At 42.5% G+C, this 19,561-nt stretch overlaps 2 protein-coding genes across 4 annotated transcripts in view; both read left to right on the top strand.

Moving 5' to 3' along the window:
- LOC110489739 (GTP-binding protein Rheb) overlaps positions 1-5,933 on the top strand; it is a 34,051-nt gene extending 28,118 nt beyond the window's left edge. For all 3 annotated transcript variants that reach the window (XM_021562587.2, XM_021562586.2, XM_021562585.2), the window contains 2 exons: positions 4,800-4,881; positions 5,371-5,933. In XM_021562587.2, the coding sequence (XP_021418262.1) occupies positions 4,800-4,881; positions 5,371-5,463 (175 nt within the window). In that variant the 3' untranslated portion in view covers positions 5,464-5,933. The remainder of the gene's footprint in view (positions 1-4,799; positions 4,882-5,370) is intronic.
- An 8,581-nt stretch (positions 5,934-14,514) lies between these two features.
- On the top strand, positions 14,515-17,513 carry crygn2 (crystallin, gamma N2). The gene is made up of 4 exons (XM_021562584.2): positions 14,515-14,643; positions 16,077-16,325; positions 16,616-16,761; positions 17,251-17,513. The coding sequence occupies exons 1-4, from the start codon at positions 14,623-14,625 to the stop codon at positions 17,384-17,386; spliced, it is 552 nt and encodes a 183-aa protein (XP_021418259.1). The 5' UTR covers positions 14,515-14,622; the 3' UTR covers positions 17,387-17,513.
- Positions 17,514-19,561: the final 2,048 nt, after the last annotated feature.

Genomic DNA, 19,561 nt, shown 5'->3' with positions numbered 1-19,561 from the left:
GGCAGGGAGGGGAAATGTATATGCCATTTCCCTGGCTGTCCTGTCTCTTTTAGACTAGACTACTGGCCTGTTTTAGACCTTGACGCTAGCCTGGGAAACTGGACCGGTCTGCTCTCAGCTGTCTTTTGCTCTGACTCTGTTTTAAAGACTGCAGGATCAGGTCGGTCTGCTGTGTGTTTGGGTCAGCGTGACGTTAGTTATACCTATTTCGGACAGAATTTACGGTATAAAAAATAATAAATCGGGCAATGTTTATATGACCACATTTTTACCGGCATACTGCATGCCTTGCATCCTGTTGTGCAGCCAGCACTGGTGACGGGTGGGAGGAGGGGTGTGCAGATTTGGTTGGGCATCTTTAAAAAAAAATTGTATCCATTGAATATACAATTATGTTACTGGTCTGTGCAGCCTATAGGCTACATGGCTACGCCAAGCAAATGAAATCAATAGGGGGGTTCCATATCAAGGATCATTGAACTATTTGATGTGGAATTTTAGGACCCGTTTAGGTATTTAAAATAAAAGGTAACACTTTACTTGACACCCAGCATCATAACACGTTGTGACACGGTCATAACCATGTCATAACAGCAGACATAACTTGTCAGAACCTGTTATAATATGATCATAATACTGTCATGACACATATATTGTATAGCTGGTTATGACACCTACATAGGAGTGTAAAAATCGACCAAACATACCACAGTAGTTATTTTATGGCTGGTTATGACACCTACATTAGGGTGTCAAAACCTACCACACAAGGCAAAACATTCCATTACATCATAGTGTCGTGTCTTTGGCTATGCCGGACTAAGTGATATGACATGTTATTCTATAAAATCCTTTCTCCGTAATTAATATTACCTGATTGAGCTAATCATGTAAATGTAATTAACTAGAGAGTCCGGGGAACCACGAAATAATATTTATAGAGCTGTTATCTTCCGAATAAACTCTTAAAGAGCTAGTAATATTTTACATCAATAGCAGTCAATATTCATCATCACCTTAATTCAGTCTCATCTGAAAGTTTCCACTGTAGAGTTTGTCTTCCTATCATTGATTGAGAATGTCCCAGATGACAACCGAACTGACATCATATTCAATACCACCGCATATGTTCAATTGGTCGGATTACCAGAATATAGTTAATTTCCCCCCACCTTCTGATGTTCCCCGAATCTCTATGTTAACCAAGGGGTTTTCAAATGTCGCATCAGTGGGGTACAGAGAGGAAACAGGGGGAAGAGGTATTAAATTATAATTGTAAATGATTGATGTCATTGGTGTCAGACATGCACCTACATACCCCAATGCTCTGTATCTGATGACTGGGATGAATGCAGCAGCAGATTTCAGGAGCAGTACAAGACACCCTCTTTGTGACTGATGACTGACGTAAGGGCATGTATGTGACAGGCCTAAGTGGCTTATATGATCACGATGGTCATAATACTTCTTGACAATGACATGAAGTGTATTTTTGTTGTCCAAATAAAGTGACACATGACTGTAAATAATTCATTACAACAACAATGGATTTAAGAAACAAACGTTCCAATGAAAGGAAACTTCTTGGCAGGGAAAAAAACTCATTTGAATAAATGTGGGTTTTGACACTGTTATGTAGGTGTCATAACCAGCCATAAAATAACGCAATATTTATGTATTTATTATTTCACCTTTATTTAACCAGGTAGGCCAGTTGAGAACAAGTTCTCATTTACAACTGTGACCTGGCCAAGATAAAGCAAAGCAGTGCGACACAAACAACACAGAGTTACACATGGAATAAACGAACATACAGTCAATAACACAATTGAAAAAAAGTCTATACACAGTGTGTGCAAATGAGGTAAGATAAGGGAGGTAAGGCAATAAATAGGCCATAGTGGTGAAATAATTACAATTTAGCAATTAAACACTGGAGTGATAGATGTGCAGAAGATGAATGTGCAAGTAGAGATACTGGGGTGCAAAGGAGCAAAATAAATAACGGTATGGGGATGAGGTAGTTGGATGGGCTATTTACAGATGAGCTATGTACAGGTGCAGTGATCTGTGAGCTGCTCTGACAGCTGGTGCTTAAAGTTAGTGAGGGAGATATGAGTCTCCAGCTTCAGTGATTTTTTTTGCAATTCGTTCCAGTCAATATATGTAGTAAATAATATGGGTCATGACAGTGTTATGACCATATTATGTCATAACACAAGTTATATAAGCTGTTATGCCATTATGACATGGTAATGACTGTCATTATGTGTTATTACACTGGGCGTCAAGTAAAGTGTTACCCCCCAAAAATGTATACAAATATTTGATGAAACATTGAATTTGGCCTTACTGCTATTAGCCCATAGAAAAACATTGGATAATAGATTTATACATGGAAAAACCGATGGTCAAAAAGAAATCAAAAGGAAGTTTGTTTTTAAGATCAAAAAGATCAGGAAAATATTATGTTTTTTTATCCATACAAAAAAAATGTTAGGCACTAAACTACATCCATATGTACTTCCACTATCTTCAGACCTCTTGTGAGACCTCTTGGATGTCCTAGAGCAACAACCGACATGTACTGTACGTGTTCGTTAGAGTCTCATCTTTCCATAGATTGGTCATAGTTTCTAGGCCAAACCGTTTGGACGCTACAGATGTTTTTGTGAGAAGACTGGTTCTCAGGATGTCTCATAGTCTGGCAAACACCGCTGTAGCTCAGCCACCTTCCAGCGCAGATGCAGACACAGCCCATGCAAAAAAAAAATATATATAGCTTATAAACAGACAGATTTTGTTGGGGATTTTTAATGATTATGTTAATTAGATGTCCGCATGGGTGTGGACATAGACTCTAGGGGGTTAAACAGACTAGACAAACTTACATTCCCCTGCCCTGATCACATTCAACACAAATATATCACTACAGACTCTGGTTCGGTTCCAGGCTGTATCACAACCGGCTGTGATTGGGAGTCCCATAGGGCAGTGCACAATTGGCCCAGCGTTGTCCTGGAAAGGCCGTCATTGTAAATAAGAATTTGTTCTTTAACTGACTTGCCTAGTTAAACAAAGGTTACATTTTTAAAAATACCAATGTAAATATGTTATACTAAGAATGTAATGGAATATAACTGAATAAAATATACATATTTTTCCCAAACAATTTGAGTATCCGAGGAATGTGTGGAACCGCTGTTATTCTTCAAAAAGTGGTATTTTTAAACAGAGACCGTGTCCTTATTTTTTTGAGTTTGTTTACATTAGAAACCTTAGAATCTGCTCTTTCCGACCTTGTATAGCAAGCTAATTTCTGAACTGGATGATTTGAGAAAGTCCGGTTTTAATTAAAAAAAAGAAAAATCCAGATTTTTTTTTTTTTTCAGCTTGTTAAGATATCATGCACATTGTTAGCTTGCTAACTGACATGATCCACTTCCCCTGTGTGTGTCATTTCTTACCAGGCCTGAACAGTGCACTCTGCTTGCTCAACACACTTCTGAAAATGGGTCACTCACTCATAGCTCTCCCTCGTTCCTCCTCTCTCCTTTTTTTTTCATCCATCCTTCCTCCTGCCTCCTCTATCATTCCCAGAATAAACAGGAAATGTAGCACAGCCAGCTCATAGTGGGAAGTAGTGACAGCTACTCTGACATCCCTTCCACACACACACATACACATGCACACATCAACCCACGCATGCACACACTCTGGCCCCATTATGATGATGTGCACGCTGTAAGGAGTGTTGAAGGGATTCATATGCTTCTCAGTGTGGAGTGAGTACAAACACAGACATACAGGAGCATAGTAGCCCTGGGGCCGGCTAGAATTCTATTAGCCAACTAAAGTAATCAAGGCATTACTGATCACTTCCTCTCTCTCTCTCTCTTTCTCTCTCTTTCCCTTTCTCTCTCTCTCTCTCTCTCACTCTTTTTCTTTCTTTCTCTCTTTCCCTTTCTTTCTTTCTCAATTTCTTTCAATGTATCTCTTTCTCTGTCTCTCCTAATGACTTCTCCGTAGTAACACATACCTCCCAAACTATCATTCCACCCTGAAATAGACTAGAGACTAGATATATACAATGTAACATACATTGTATTGTTTGTATTGTTTACTGCTTAACAGTACATACAGTATATCGCCCTTTATCTTCTAACTGCATTATCTTGTGTGTGTGTGCGCCGACAGATCTCATTAAACAAGGGCTGGGAAAGGTTTGCGCCAAGGCGAAGTGAGGAACCGGCTGAACCTTAGGATGAATCAATAACTCCAGGCTATTAAATCCCAGGAGTGAATGTTAGGGATGCAGAGTGCTGTAGTACAGTTACACCAGTCAGCAGATACGCCACTAGGCTATAAAGCCTATAGATTTTGGCTCGGCTGAAAAAGACTCATGCGATGCAGTTAAAATCCGTCGGGGGGGGGGTGGTATCTTAGCATCGCAATACTATCTAACCTGGTCCCAGGTCTGTTTGGGCTGCGACCATAGGAGTTGACTATACAGGACAAACTGATCTTGGATCAGGCTAGTGTAAAAAGACATGGAGGAGAGATGGTGTAGTGAATGCCTGGGACAGTATAGGGAGAGTGACCACAGATCAGTTTCTCCATTAGTGCCTTACCCTCCTATAGCTAATGCTCCCACATGTGGTTATAGACTGTTGTGTTACAAGCAAATGGTGTTCACTGTGATATTGGGTTCCCCTCAGTACAACCAGGAACTGTGGTTATAGGCTGTGCTGCTGTTACAAGCTAATTGTAGTCAATGTGATGTTTTTCCCTCTCCTCAGTGTAATCAGTTGTGAAGAAGGAAAAGCGCTGGCTGACTCATGGAACGCAGCATTCATGGAGTCCTCCGCTAAAGAGAACCAGGTGATGATGATGATGACACCAGCCACTCCCAGATAGATATATAGTTTGGCCAACTCTGTTTTGACATCTAGTATTGTAATGGGTGCCATCTTGGCACAGAATGTTCCAAGGCAATTACAGTCTAGTTTGAATTTAAATTGGAAGAGTAATCTAAAGGAAGGAGCAATTGTTGCCAACATGGCCTGGACGCATCATTCAACAGAATTGTTGCTATTTCCCTATTGTACCACAAGAGGCATGTTGGATCCATTGATCAATGCTACTGTGTTGATGATATCAAAATAGTGTTTGTATCAAATATTCCTCTCGTCATCTAGAATGTTTGGATTTCCTACTTTCTTTATATCCTAGCAATAACAATGAATCTATCAATTTGGTTTACACTAGATTGTAGCATTTGCAAGCACAGAGCAGAAAAAACCCGTCTGCACAACCCTGTTGTGATATGACATTTCCTCCCTCTGACTTCCTGTTTTCTGTGTGAGTCAGACAGCGGTGGAGGTGTTCAAGAGGACCATCCTGGAGGCGGAGAAGATGGAGGGGGGAGCCCCCCAGGGCAGGACATCCTGCTCCCTGATGTAACCCTCCTTTTCCCTGGCCCCCCAGGCCCTCGAACACCGTCCCCAACCACAGCACTGGACACTGGGAAATCCCTCTACTTGAAGTGGCTAACTGCCTGTTTTCCTCCCTCGAGAAACATCTGTCTTTTTCTTTTCTACATTTCTTTTTTCATTTCCAGAAGGACAGACGAAGACTTCGACATTAAGAGTAACAAGCGATCCTAGCTTAGGGTACACCCGTCTTGCTCCCCCCGACTTCCCCTTTTTCTGAGAAACCAAATGTGGTGAAATATCTAGCCTCATTTAAAGCCTGTAATCTCTTTTCTACCTGACCTCCCTGCCCCTCCCTTCCCCTTGAAAAGTTTGTATATTGTATTTCTTAAAATGTTATTATTATGGCCACTATAGTTGGCCAGCATTCATTTGCTAGTCTAGTGAATGTTGATTATGTTTTTTTGATTGTAATCATTAAATCAGCATATTGTTTCACTAGAGTTTGATTTTCTTATTTCTCAAAATTTGCTTTATACAAATTAGCAGAATACACACGAAGGTGTTTTGATACATTATATAATTCATATAGTATATGATATATATTTTCCCTTACCAGAGATAAGGGGTTCAGTATTCTACTTCCAGTTGGCTCCTCTACCTCAGAACCTGTCAAAAGGCTGATGTTGCCACTCAGTCAGGGATGTGCCATCACACTGCTCCACACATTCACTCACGCCAGCTCTCAGAAGGGGGGGGGGGTGATAATTAACGTTACCAAGGAGAAATGGAAACCTGGTGGGTTGGAATAATATGTGTCCACGAGAGATCTACTACTCATTATATTCCACTCTATTTGCCAGTTGGAGATGGTTTCTAATTATAGGATTCACAATTCACTTCTAGCTGTTCTTTCCTCCATAGAATACATACATTTCATTGTCGGAGACAGAGGCTTGTCCAGAAACAACCCCAACCCCCCGCAAAAAAAATTATATATACACTACCGTTCAAAAGTTCGGGGTCACTTGGAAATGTCCTTGTTTTTGAAAGATTTTTTTTTTAAATGGCCATTAAAATAACACCAAATTGATCAGAAATACAGTGTAGTCATTGTTAATGTTGTAAATTACTATTGTAGCTGGAAACAGACAATTTTTTACGGAATTTCTACAAAGGCGTACAGAGGCCTATTATCAGCAACCATCACTCCTGTGTTCCAATGGCGCGTTGTGTTAGCTAATCCAAGTTTATCATTTTAAAAGGCTAATTGATCATTAGAAAACCCTTTTGCAATTACGTTAGCACAGCTGAAAACTGTTGTCCTGATTTAAAGAAGCAATAAAACTGTCCTACGTTGAGTATCTGGAGCATCAGCATATGTGGGTTCGATTACAGGCTCAAAATGTATACAAACAGAACTTTCTTCTGAACTCGTCAGTCTATTCTTGTTATGAGAAATGAAGGCTATTCCATGTGAGAAATTGACAAGGAACTGAAGATCTTGTACAACGCTGTGTACTACTCCCTTCACAGAACAGTGCAAACTGTCTCTAACCAGAATAGAAAGAGGAGTGGGAGACTCAGGTGTACAACTGAGCAAGAGGACAAATATATTAGTGTCTAGTTTGAGAAACAGATGTCCCACAAGTCCTCAACTGGCAGTTTCATTAAATGAACTCAGCAAAAAAAGAAACGTCCCTTTTTCAGGTCCCTGTCTTTCAAAGATAATTCGGGCCTCCCACTCCTCTTTCTATTCTGGTTAGAGCCAGTTTGCGCTGTTCTGTGAAGAGTTGTCCGCAGCTTTGTACGAGATCTTCAGTTTCTTGGCAATTTCTCGCATGGAATTGCCTTCTTTTCTCATAACAAGAATAGACTGACGAATTCAGAAGAAAGTTCTTTGTTTCTAGACATTTTGAGCCTGTAATCGAACCCACAAATGCTGATGCTCCAGATACTCAACTAGTCTGAAGGCCAGTTTTATTGCTTCTTTAATCAGGACAACATTTTTCAGCTGTACTAACATAATTGCAAAAGGGTTTTCTAATGATCAATTCGCTTTTTAAAATTATAAATTTGGATTAGCTAACACAACGTGCCATTGGAACACAGGAGTGATGGTTTCTGATAATGGGCCTCTGTACGCCTATGTAGATATTCCATAAAAAATCGTCAGTTTCCAGCTACAATAGTCATTTACAACATTAACAATGTCTACACTGTATTTCTGATCAATTTGATGTTATTCAATGGACAAAATATGGGATTTTCTTTTAAAAACAAGGACATTTCTAAGTGACCCCAAACTTTTGAAGGGTAGGGTTGTTTCCCATTCCTGCTCTAGGTACTTGGGGAGATCAAAGGGAATGGATCTAATATGGCAAAACAATCCTGCCCACAGTGTTATTTCTAAAGTCATACTATAAAAAAATCACAACACCTGTGATGGAAACACAAACAGTACAGTTTTATAAATGCCTTACAGATTATTTGTTCGTTCGACATTAAACAAACGCGTATAGAAGTAAAACTGGGAGTTTGAGCAGTTATTCTAAGGTTGCTGCATACATTCTCGTTTTTCCTAATGAACGGCACAGGGTGGTGAAAGTGCACTGTGTCTAATCCAACACTTGCAACATGTGCTAAATTAGGTTATTTCTCTGAATTGAATCAACCGGACTCAGAGGTAAACTTCAACATGTCTTTACTCCAAGACTGTCGGTGTAACAAGAACTCTGCATTTTATACGGACATGGTGACGTCATATCAGTACGTCACATCAATACACGACAACCCCCCCCCCCTTTACTTCAGTGATAATGCTGAGAAGCCTGTGTTTGGATGATATATTGTTGGTTTTAACCAATCAGCGTCCAGGATTAGACCCACCCGTTGCAATTCAATATAAACTTCAGTCAACCTGACATACACAACACTGTTGGTAGTGGACCCAATAGGTCAGTGGCGACGTCCTGGCACGGCCCGTCAGGTAGCGCTGTGGGTCTCACGGGTTCTGGCACGTCTGGTCGTGCTACAATCTGGCAACCATGACATGACTTGACATGTCTCTCTGCGGCCTTGCCCCTGCCCAGCCACGCTACTTTACTCCTGAGAAGTTTTGTACTTACAATGCCCTAATGTCCCTCGTGAGCTAAGGCTACATGGGGCAAAACAATGTTTTTTCCCCTTAGGACTAACTGTCCAATTACACACAGTTCATTTGCTATAGGTGCATTTGCGTGGCATGTCTCCTAACACCCAGTCTGAATAGCATTTCTCGCCCCTCTTAGCGCTTCATCTGTAGCCAATGCTTCCTCCACTTCCACTTCCCTTGTGGTCATTGCACTTGGAGTTACGTTCACAGCTATACATCTCACATACTCCTCTGCTCCATGTGTGTGTGATTCTTTCACTGCAGTCACTCCGAGTAGACGAGGGTCAACGATGTTGCTTTTCCCTGGTATGTGGACAACACAAAAGTCATAAGGTTGGAGCCTCAGCACCCACTGTTCTATGCGAGTGCATGGCTTTGAGTGAAGACTGTAAATCACTTTTAACGCCTTGTGATCAGTCACTGAATCAAATTCCCTGCCGTATACATACGGGTGTAGCTTTTCACAAGGGCCTCACGCTCAATCTGTGAATATCTGCGTTCCCACTCTGTCAGACTCCTGCTCACATAACAGACTGGAACCATTGCTCTGTGTTGTTCTTGCACAAGCACAGCTCCTAAGTTTCTCTTTTAATGTCTGAAACACCGTCTTCTGTTCCGGTCCGAAGTAGAATGTTGTGTCCTTCTTTATCAACTTCCGCAGAGGCTCTGAGACTATAGAAAGCCGGGAATTAACTTACCTAAGACTAGAAAGGTACGAACCTTTTATCCCTGGACTCGACCGCTGCTCTCACCCTCAGCTGTGGGACCGATGGCTCCCTGGACTCGACCGCTGCTCTCACCCTCAGCTGTGGGACCGATGGCTCCCTGGACTCGACCGCTGCTCTCACCCTCAGCTGTGGGACCGATGGCTCCCTGGACTCGACCGCTGCTCTCACCCTCAGCTGTGGGACCGATGGCTCCCTGGACTCGACCGCTGCTCTCACCCTCAGCTGTGGGACCGATGGCTCCCTGGACTCGACCGCTGCTCTCACCCTCAGCTGTGGGACCGATGGCTCCCTGGACTCGACCGCTGCTCTATACCCTCAGCTGTGGGACCGATGGCTCCCTGGACTCGACCGCTGCTCTCACCTCAGCTGTGGGACCGATGGCTCCCTGGACTCGACCGCTGCTCTCACCCTCAGCTGTGGGACCGATGGCTCCCTGGACTCGGCCGCTGCTCTCACCCTCAGCTGTGGGACCGATGGCTCCCTGGACTCGACCGCTGCTCTCACCCTCAGCTGTGGGACCGATGGCTCCCTGGACTCGACCGCTGCTCTCACCCTCAGCTGTGGGACCGATGGCTCCCTGGACTCGACCGCTGCTCTCACCCTCAGCTGTGAGACCGATGGCTCCCTGGACTCGACCGCTGCTCTCACCCTCAGCTGTGAGACCGATGGCTCCCTGGACTCGACCGCTGCTCTCACCCTCAGCTGTAGGACTGATGCCCTTCTGTGAGAGTATCATGCCCATAAACACCAACTTGTCCATGTTTACCTGAGTTGAGAGTCAGTTCACAGCTCTCCAGCCTGTTGAGGACAGCATGTAGCCACTGGTCATGGGTCTCCTGATCCGTGGCGTGGACGATGATGTCATCCAATATGTTCTTCATCCCCTCTGTGCCTGCCAGTGTTGTTATTTCATGTTGATACTGAATATGAGTCTTTTATACCTGTATATCCCACTATGCACTGCAAACGTTATGCCGCTTGACTCTGGTGTTAGCCCCATTAAGATCCGGTTTACTGAACATGACAGACCCAATCATTCCTTGCAAAAGTGAATCTACTCTGGCGATTGGGTACATGCCTCATATGATTGCTGTGTTTGCTTGTCTCATGTCCAGACACAGTCTTATGTCTCCGTCCGGTTTTGGCACCACCGCTACCGGATTCATCCACGTGTGGCACCATCTACTCTCTCCGTTAAGTCCATGTTTTGTAGTTTCTCTATCGTTTTCTCAGGTGGAATGGTACACGCCTAAGAGCCTGTGCTACTGTTGTCAGGTTTCTATCTAGATGTAGGTTGATCTGGTTTGTATTGACATTTCCCACCCCTTCAAACAACTTGGGCTACTGCTGTTTTATCTGCACTTTTACATCTGTCACTGCTGCTATGGTCACAGCCACTTTTAGCACACCCAATTTAATGGCAGTCTCTTTCCCAAGCAACGTCTCTCCGGGTCCACATACAGTTGAAGTCGGAAGTTTACATACACCTTAGCCAAATACATTTAAACTCAGTTTTTCACAATTCCTTACATTTAATCCTAATAAGAATTCCCTGTCTTAGGTCAGTTAGGATCACCACTCTATTTTAAGAATGTGAAATGTCAGAATAATAGTAGAGATAATAATGATTTATTTCAGCTTTTATTTCTTTCATCACATTCCAAGTGGGTCAGAAGTTTACATGCACTAAATTTGTGTTTGGTAGCATTGCCTTTAAATTGTTTAACTTGGGTCAAACGTTTTGGGTAGCCTTCCACAAGCTTCCCAAAATAAGTTGGGTGAATTTTGGTCCATTCCTCCTGACAGAGCTGGTGTAACTGAGTCAGGTTTGTAGGCCTCCTTGCTTGCACACACTTTTTCAGTTCTACCCACAAATTTTCTATAGGATTGAGGTTGGGGCATTGTGATGGCCACTCCAATACCTTGACTGTTGTCCTTATACCATCTTCCCAACTTTGGAAGTATGCTTGGGGTCATTGTCCATTTGGAAGACCCATTTGCGACCAAGCTTTAACTTCCTGACTGATGTCTTGAGATGTTGCTTATTCCTCCATACATAACGATGGTCATTATGGCAAAAGAGTACAAAAAGTATGATCTTTGTCCCCATGTGCAGTTGCAAACCGTAGCCTGAGCGGCCTTTCAGGTTATGTTGATATAGGACTCATTTTACTGTGGATATAGATACTTTTGAACCTGTTTCCTCCAGAATCTTCACAAGGTCCTTTGCTGTTGTTCTGGGATTGATTTGCACTTTCCGCACCAAAAGTACGTTCATCTCTATGGAGACAGAACGCGTCTCCTTCCTGAGTGGTATGACGACTGAGAGGTTCCATGGTGTTTATGCTTGCGTACTATTGTTTGTACAGATGAACGTGGTACCTTCAGGCGTTTGGAAATTGCTCCCAAGGATGAACCAGAATTGTGGAGGTCTACAAAAACAAATCTGAGGTCTTGGCTGATTTTTTTTAATTTCCCCATGATGTCAAGCAAAGAAGCACTGAGTTTAAAGGTAGCCTTTGAAATACATCCACAGGTACACCTCCAATTGACTCAAATTATGTGAATTAGCCTATCAGAAGCTTCTGAAGCCATGACATAATTTTCTGGAATTTTCCAAGCTGTTTAAAGGCACAGTCAACTTCGTGTATGTAAACTTCTGTATGTAAGCCACTGGAATTGTGATACAGTGAATTATAAGTTAAATAATCTGTCTGTAAACAATTGTTGGAACATTTTTGGGAGAAATGTCCTAACCGACTTGCCAAAATTATAGTTAGTTAACAAGACATTTTTGGAGTGGTTGAAAAACGAGTTTTAATGACTCCAACCTATGTGTATGTAAACTTCCGACTTCAACCGTATCACAGTGAACTCAGTGTGTGTGCTGCGCTTGCCTATCTTTATTTGGCATGTGAAAACCCTTTTCACTGGCATTGGCTCGCTTGATGAGTATGGATATAGCTTTTCATCAGTCTGTGATGAATGGCACCTGATTTTCTTGGCTTTCAGCATTTCCCATGTGGTCTCATCTACACTGAACAAAAATATAAATGTAACATGCAACCATTTTAAATATATTAATTAAATTAATCTATGGATTGGTCACAGATACCTTAAAAAAAGTAGGGTCATGAATCAGAAAGCCAGTCAGTATTTGGTGTGACCACCATTTGCCTCGTGCAGCGCGACACATCTCCGTTGTATAGAGTTGATGAGGCTGTTGATTTTGGCCTGTGGAATGTTGTCCAACTCCTCTTCAATGCCTTTGCGAAGTTGCTGGAAATTGGCGGGAACTGGAACACGCTGTCGTACATGTCGATCCAGAGCAACCCGAACATGCTCAATGGGTAATATATCTGGTGAGTATGCAGGCCATGGGAGAACTGGGACACTTTCAGCTTCCAGGAATTGTGTACAGCTCCTTGCAACATCGTGCATTATCATGCTGAAACATGAGGTGATGACGGCAGATGAATGGCACGACAATGGGTGGTGGTGACATCATATCAGTATGTCACATCAATACACGACACACGATGATCAGCTTAATGCTTCTTTCCAATAAATATCGAGAGTCGTATTCTGGTGACATGACGATCGATGCTTGGCTGCCGTTTGACAAATAAAAAAATGATCTCATCATGTAGGCTATACCCGCACTGTATCTGTGAGCTGTTGGCTAGAGAGCACTTGCCAAGACCAAAGTGGGCACATTCGCTATATAATGCTATACATTTTTTGTGACAAAACCATCATTAGAGTTGAAAATGCGATGGAAACCCATTTAACTTGTATTTTTTATTCAGAACATGGGAATTTATCTGCAAAAGTTATTTTCATGTGTACTACATCATCACACATAACCTTTCAACCGTTTTAAAACCTAGCTTATTAGAGGGCAAGGAGGAGATTCAAAAATATTGGTTATAACTATCCAATTGTCCCTGGGCTACATGTCAACAGTCTAAAGTAGAGCCATGTATTTAGAAAGTTGAGCCAACCTTTTGAATTTTGTTCTAATTTTAGACATTCAGTTACATAGCATTATTTAAATACTTCCCATGTTATGTTAATGTTAATTTTAAAGTGTCATGAAAATGCATCATAATGCTCATTCCAGACATTATATTCCCCATGTAATTAATGGGACGCTGAGAGAGAGAGGGAGAGAGAGAGAGAGGGAGAGAGAGAGAGGGGGGGGGGGAGAGAGAGAGAGAGAGAGGGAGAGAGAGAGAGAGTGAGAGAGGGAGAGAGAGAGAGAGAGAGAGAGAGAGAGAGAGAGATAGACTAAAAAGTGCTTAACATCCTCTAATGGATGTGTAGTCGATCGATAGAAGTCCTCAGGATTCAAGGGTAGTAATGTAATACCATAATGCACTGTGTGATGTATGTCAGGAGATCTCTTTACATTCTCTCTGCTATCTTTCAGGGCTTTAAGCACTTCAGGATATTGCAATATCCCAATGGGTGTTTTTAAAGGTGAAAATGATTTAACGACATTAAAGAGAGTATAATTCTATATTTCTCCCTTGAATGTACAGAGATAGTTTTGACACGAACATACAGTTTTAGCACCTTTTTGATAGCAAGATTTATATGCCCCATACATTATTGGCATAGCAGCCATATAAGTCATAAAAATCATAAAAGGCATAAAAGATTTGAAACGGCATTCTATCTCCTGATAATCTATTCAAATGTCCCCCACACTTCAAATACAATGACACTGCCAGTTCTAGTACTTCCGAGGTCGGAGGTCGTCTAAATATGGCTGTGACACTCTGTGTGTATGTGAACAATGGCAGGTCATAGTAGTAGTGTGTGAAGAGTGAAAGAGAATACCAAGTCTTTGTTGGAGCTCTGCACGCGCTCTTCTCCATCACCTGGTTGCCATGGTAACCACCCTCCCACCACACACACACACTCTGACACACACATTCTCTCTAACATGCACACACACACTTCTCTCTGTCTCGCTCACTGTGCATGCAGGCCCCATTCAACTTCAGCATAAGAGAAGCATAGCATGTGCAAAACGGCGTGCACAAAGCCCCGGCCAAGCAAATTCCTTTGTTTGTCTCCTGTTCAGTCCCCCTGCAGCCAAAGCCCAGAATCAGCAGTGCCAAGAGTCGAAGGGGAAAGTGCTCACCCAGCGAAAGCCCTAAGTCCCCCATTGTGTGTCCTTTGTGCGGAAAGCCTCGCGATACTGCCGGGCACGCGCCCCGCCATATATATTGGGGTGTCCAACTTTTTTACTGTTACACTTTCTTACTTGTGGGCCAGGTTGGACAGTATCCAGTGGAAAATGTCGCAGTATTCTGGAAAGGTAAGCAGCATCTGGGTCAACCTGCATTCACACAGCATCAGGTTGGCTAACACTGGGACATAACTGACTGGACAGGGCTCCCTTGGAAAAGAGTTCTTCCAACCTCAACAGGACTGCCTGGTTAGAGAGAACTCCAGTCAATAAACACATAGGTTTGGGAGTGTATGCATTTACAGGTATTTAGTGCAGGTGTGATAACATTGGTTTGGAAGTGGAAAATGTACTTTTCTCATACCATCATGAGGTTAGGTATTCAACAAACAGGTGTTTTTTTTTGTTTTTCAATTCAACACTCAATAAAATGTGGAGGCAATCCCTGGTGAACATTTTTAGATTTAGAGATTATTCTAATCAGAGCAATTACTCAGTTTGTCTTGCTGGGAGAAATACAGTTAAATCTGTTACAGGAGTTGAAAGCGAATTAATGTCATATTGTATCGTGAATATTTGGAGAAAGTTTTGAGTGCATTCTGATTCTGCTCCTAGTTCTACCGTCAATCTTGTGTTATAGATATATCTAAAAGAGCAAGCAAGGTCAAGGAAATTGCATTTATTTATTTTATTTTGAATAAACTATCAATGGCAGGTAGGGATAATTAGTTGGTGGCTGGCCAATAGGATAACATAGTCTTGTATCCATACTTCTAGCCAACTGCAAGCCAACTCTAATCTTCTATTCTAGTCTTCTATTCATCTATATATATGCTTCAGCATATATACTGTACAGATCAGTGGAGGCTGCTAACGGGAGGACGGCTCATAATAATGACTGGAACGGAGCAAATGAAATGGCATCAAACACATGGAAACGTGGAATCAAACACATGGAAACAAATACATGTGTTTGATGTATTTGATACCATTCCACCTATTCCGCTGCAAGCGTTACCATGAACCCATCCTCCCCAATTAAGGTGTCACCAGACTCCTGCGCTATGGACACAAGTCTGCATGACAAAATGTTTTTATATACTGAACTGACTACACCACGCCAACACATACAAATCCACACCTACACTCCAGTGACAAAGTATCCACATGTCCGTCCAGCCTCTAGCCTGGGATCCAAAACGCTCTGCTCTGGACCATTTCACTACATTTTGAGTCATGAACTGGATGCAATATAGTTAAATTGAGCAATTGAGTTTGTATCCCACCAGGACTTAGGTTCAAATATGATTTAAAATCTTTCAAACACTTTAAGCATTTGCTTTAACCTATCTGGAGTGCCAGGTGGGTTTGTACTTTTGCAACATTTATATTGGTTAAATTGCAACAGAAAAGCTCAATCAAACCCACTGAATCTATAATCATGACAAGTAGTATCTGAACCCAGGTTTGTTGGATACCACACTATCCTACCTCCAACTCCCCACCCTAACTAATGAACTATGGGGTTAACCTCCTCCTGTCCACCCACCCACCCATCACAGATCACCTTCTACGAGGGAAAATGCTTCACTGGCAGGCAGCTGGAGGTCAGGGGCGACTGCGATAACTTCCAGGACCGTGGCTTCATGAACCGCGTCAACTCCATCCGTGTGGAGAGCGGCGCCTTCCGCTGCTTCGACCACCCCGACTTCAAGGGACAGCAGTACATCCTGGAGCACGGCGAATACCCCGAGTTCCAGCGTTGGAACAGCCACAACGACCACATGGGCTCCTGTAAGCCCATCAAGATGGTGAGAGACGGGGCTCGAAAGGATAGGGGTTAGAGGTTAAGATGATAGCTAGTGAGGATGAGGAGAGGTTGAAGTTATACAGACATTTTCTGCTTTAACTCAAAGATACTTTAGATCAATACGGGGGGTGAATGACCAAAGCACAGTTTGGGTGTAGTGTTGTCAATTTGTAAACGTACCTCAAATTTAATCTCCTCTCTTCTAGTCTCTCATCTTCTTCATTATAACAGTATTCCTATATTTGACTTGAAAAACTTGTGTTTTCTCCAATCCTCTCCTGTGTTCTGCAGCACGGTGAGCACTACAGAATGGAGCTGTTCGAGGCCTGTAACTTCTCCGGCCAGTGTGTGGAGATCTGTGATGACTGCCCCTTCCTGCAGAGCCGTGGCCTCAGCAAGAACTGCATCAACTCCATCAAGGTCTATGGAGACGGAGCGTAAGTAGTACACCTCTAGCCTAAGTTTCAGACTGCAATCACACACACACACGCACTGACAAACACACAGGCACTGACAAACACACACATGCAGGGGCGCACAAAAACAGACACACAGCAATTGGCAAAACGCAGAGATGAATTCATAGTGATTCAACTTTTGGATCTATTTTTGTTGAGCCAAGACATCCAACCTTTTAGCATATGTTATGGTGTTAATTAAGTTGGCACATAATTGGAACACAGATGCTAATGATCTAGCTGGTAAATCATAGACACTGCTGAATTTCTAAATAACTTTAACACCACTAATCACACCTGTGGTCCCAACAGTTGTTTTCCAGGAGGGAGTTAAATATTAAAGGGGAAGTTCAGGATTTTACAGCTTGATGTTAGATGTTTCCTCATTACTGTTATTCCATCCGCTCTAAGTGTGTGAAGTGAGCAGGTGTGTGACCATTTCTAACCTGTGTGTGTTTCCTTCTGTAGCTGGGTGATGTATGAGGAGCCTAACTTCCGCGGCCGCATGTACATCGTGGAGAGAGGAGACTACTGCAGTCACAACGAGTGGCAGGCCCAGAACCCCAACATCCAGTCCATCCGTAGGGTGGTCAACTACTTCTAAACCTCTTCTCCTATCCTGCCCGAGACCTCGACCCTGGCATGGACAGTGACTTTTACCACTACCGCTCTAGAAATGTTCAATAAAAAAAGACACCCCAAAAAAATCACACAAATGTATTTTTATCAAAGACTTGGCGTGTTCTCCTTCTGTGAGTTACTATGAAGTGTATGAGGGTCTATACAGAGCAGTGGTTTTCAACCTGGGGTACTAGTACAATTCTGAAAATATAGTTTATCAAGCAACCAATTACTTCACACTGGAAGAAGTTAAGCTACACTAAAGCTACCCTTAAGACAAATATACACTGAACAAAAATATAAACGCAACATGCAACAATTTCAATTTTTTTACTGAGTTACAGTTTTTATAAGGAAATCAGTCAATTGAAATAAATGCATTAGGCCCTAATGATTTCACATGACTGGAAATACAGATATGCAGCTCTTGGTCACAGATACAGTGGGGCAAAAAAGTATTTAGTCAGCCACCAATTGTGCAAGTTCTCCCACTTAAAAAGATGAGAGAGGCCTGTACTTTTCATCATAGGTACACTTCAACTATGACAGACAAAATGAGAAAATAAAATCCAGAAAATCACATTGTAGGATTTTTAATGAATTTATTTGCAAATTATGGTGGAAAATAAGTATTTGGTCAATAACAAAAGTTTATCTCAATACTTTGTTATATACCCTTTGTTGGCAATGACAGAGGTCAAACGTTTTCTGTAAGTCTTCACAAGGTTTTCACTCACTGTTGCTGGTATTTTGGCCCATTCCTCCATGCAGATCTCCTCTAGAGCAATGATGTTTTGGGGCTGTTGCTGGGCAACACGGACTTTCAACTCCCTCCAAAGATTTTCTATGGGGTTGAGATCTGGAGACTGGCAAGGCCACTCCAGGACCTTGAAATGCTTCTTACAAAGCCATTCCTTCGTTGCCCGGGCGGTGTGTTTGGGATCATTGTCATGCTGAAAGACCCAGCCACGTTTCATCTTCAATGCCCTTGCTGATGGAAGGAGGTTTTCACTCAAAATCTCACGATACATGGCCCCATTCATTCTTTCCTTTACACGGATCAGTCGTCCTGGTCCCTTTGCAGAAAAACAGCCCCAAAGCATGATGTTTCCACCCCCATGCTTCACAGTAGGTATGGTGTTCTTTGGATGCAACTCAGCATTCTTTGTCCTCCAAACACGACGAGTTGAGTTTTTACCAAAAAGTTATATTTTGGTTTCATCTGACCATATGACATTCTCCCAATCTTCTTCTGGATCATCCAAATGCTCTCTAGCAAACTTCAGACGGGCCTGGACATGTACTGGCTTAAGCAGGGGGACACGTCTGGCACTGCAGGATTTGAGTCCCTGGCGGCGTAGTGTGTTACTGATGGTAGGCTTTGTTACTTTGGTCCCAGCTCTCTGCAGGTCATTCACTAGGTCCCCCCGTGTGGTTCTGGGATTTTTGCTCACCGTTCTTGTTGTCATTTTGACCACACAGGGTGAGATCTTGCGTGGAGCCCCAGATCGAGGGAGATTATCAGTGGTCTTGTATGTCTTCCATTTCCTAATAATTGCTCCCATAGCTGATTTCTTCAAACCAAGCTGCTTACTTATTGCAGATTCAGTCGTCCCAGCCTGGTGCAGGTCTACAATTGTGTTTCTGGTGTCCTTTGACAGCTCTTTGGTCTTGGCCATAGTGGAGTTTGGAGTGTGACTGTTTGAGGTTGTGGACAGGCGTTTTTTATACTGATAACAAGTTCAAACAGGTGCCATTAATACAGGTAACAAGTGGAGGACAGAGGAGCCTCTTAAAGAAGAAGTTACAGGTCTGTGAGAGCCAGAAATCTAGCTTGTTTGTAGGTGACCAAATACTTATTTTACACCATAATTTGCAAATAAATTAATTAAAAATCCTACAATGTGATTTTCTGTTTTTTGAAAATTACAGGCCTCTCTCATCTTTTTAAGTGGGAGAACTTGCACAATTGGTGGCTGACTAAATACTTTTTTGCCCCACTGTACCTTTAAAAAAAGGTAGGGGCATGGATCAGAAAACCAGTCAGTATCTGGTGTGACCACCATTTGCCTCATGCAGCGCAACACATCTCCTTCGCATAGAGTGGATCAGACTGTTGATTGTGGCTTGTGGAATGTTGTCCCACTCCTCTTCAATG

This window comes from Oncorhynchus mykiss, chromosome 15 (genome assembly GCF_013265735.2).
Source record: "Oncorhynchus mykiss isolate Arlee chromosome 15, USDA_OmykA_1.1, whole genome shotgun sequence".
Lineage (NCBI taxonomy): Eukaryota > Metazoa > Chordata > Actinopteri > Salmoniformes > Salmonidae > Oncorhynchus > Oncorhynchus mykiss.
The sequence above is the reverse complement of the archived record's forward strand: the minus strand, read 5'-3'. Positions and strand labels throughout refer to the sequence as shown.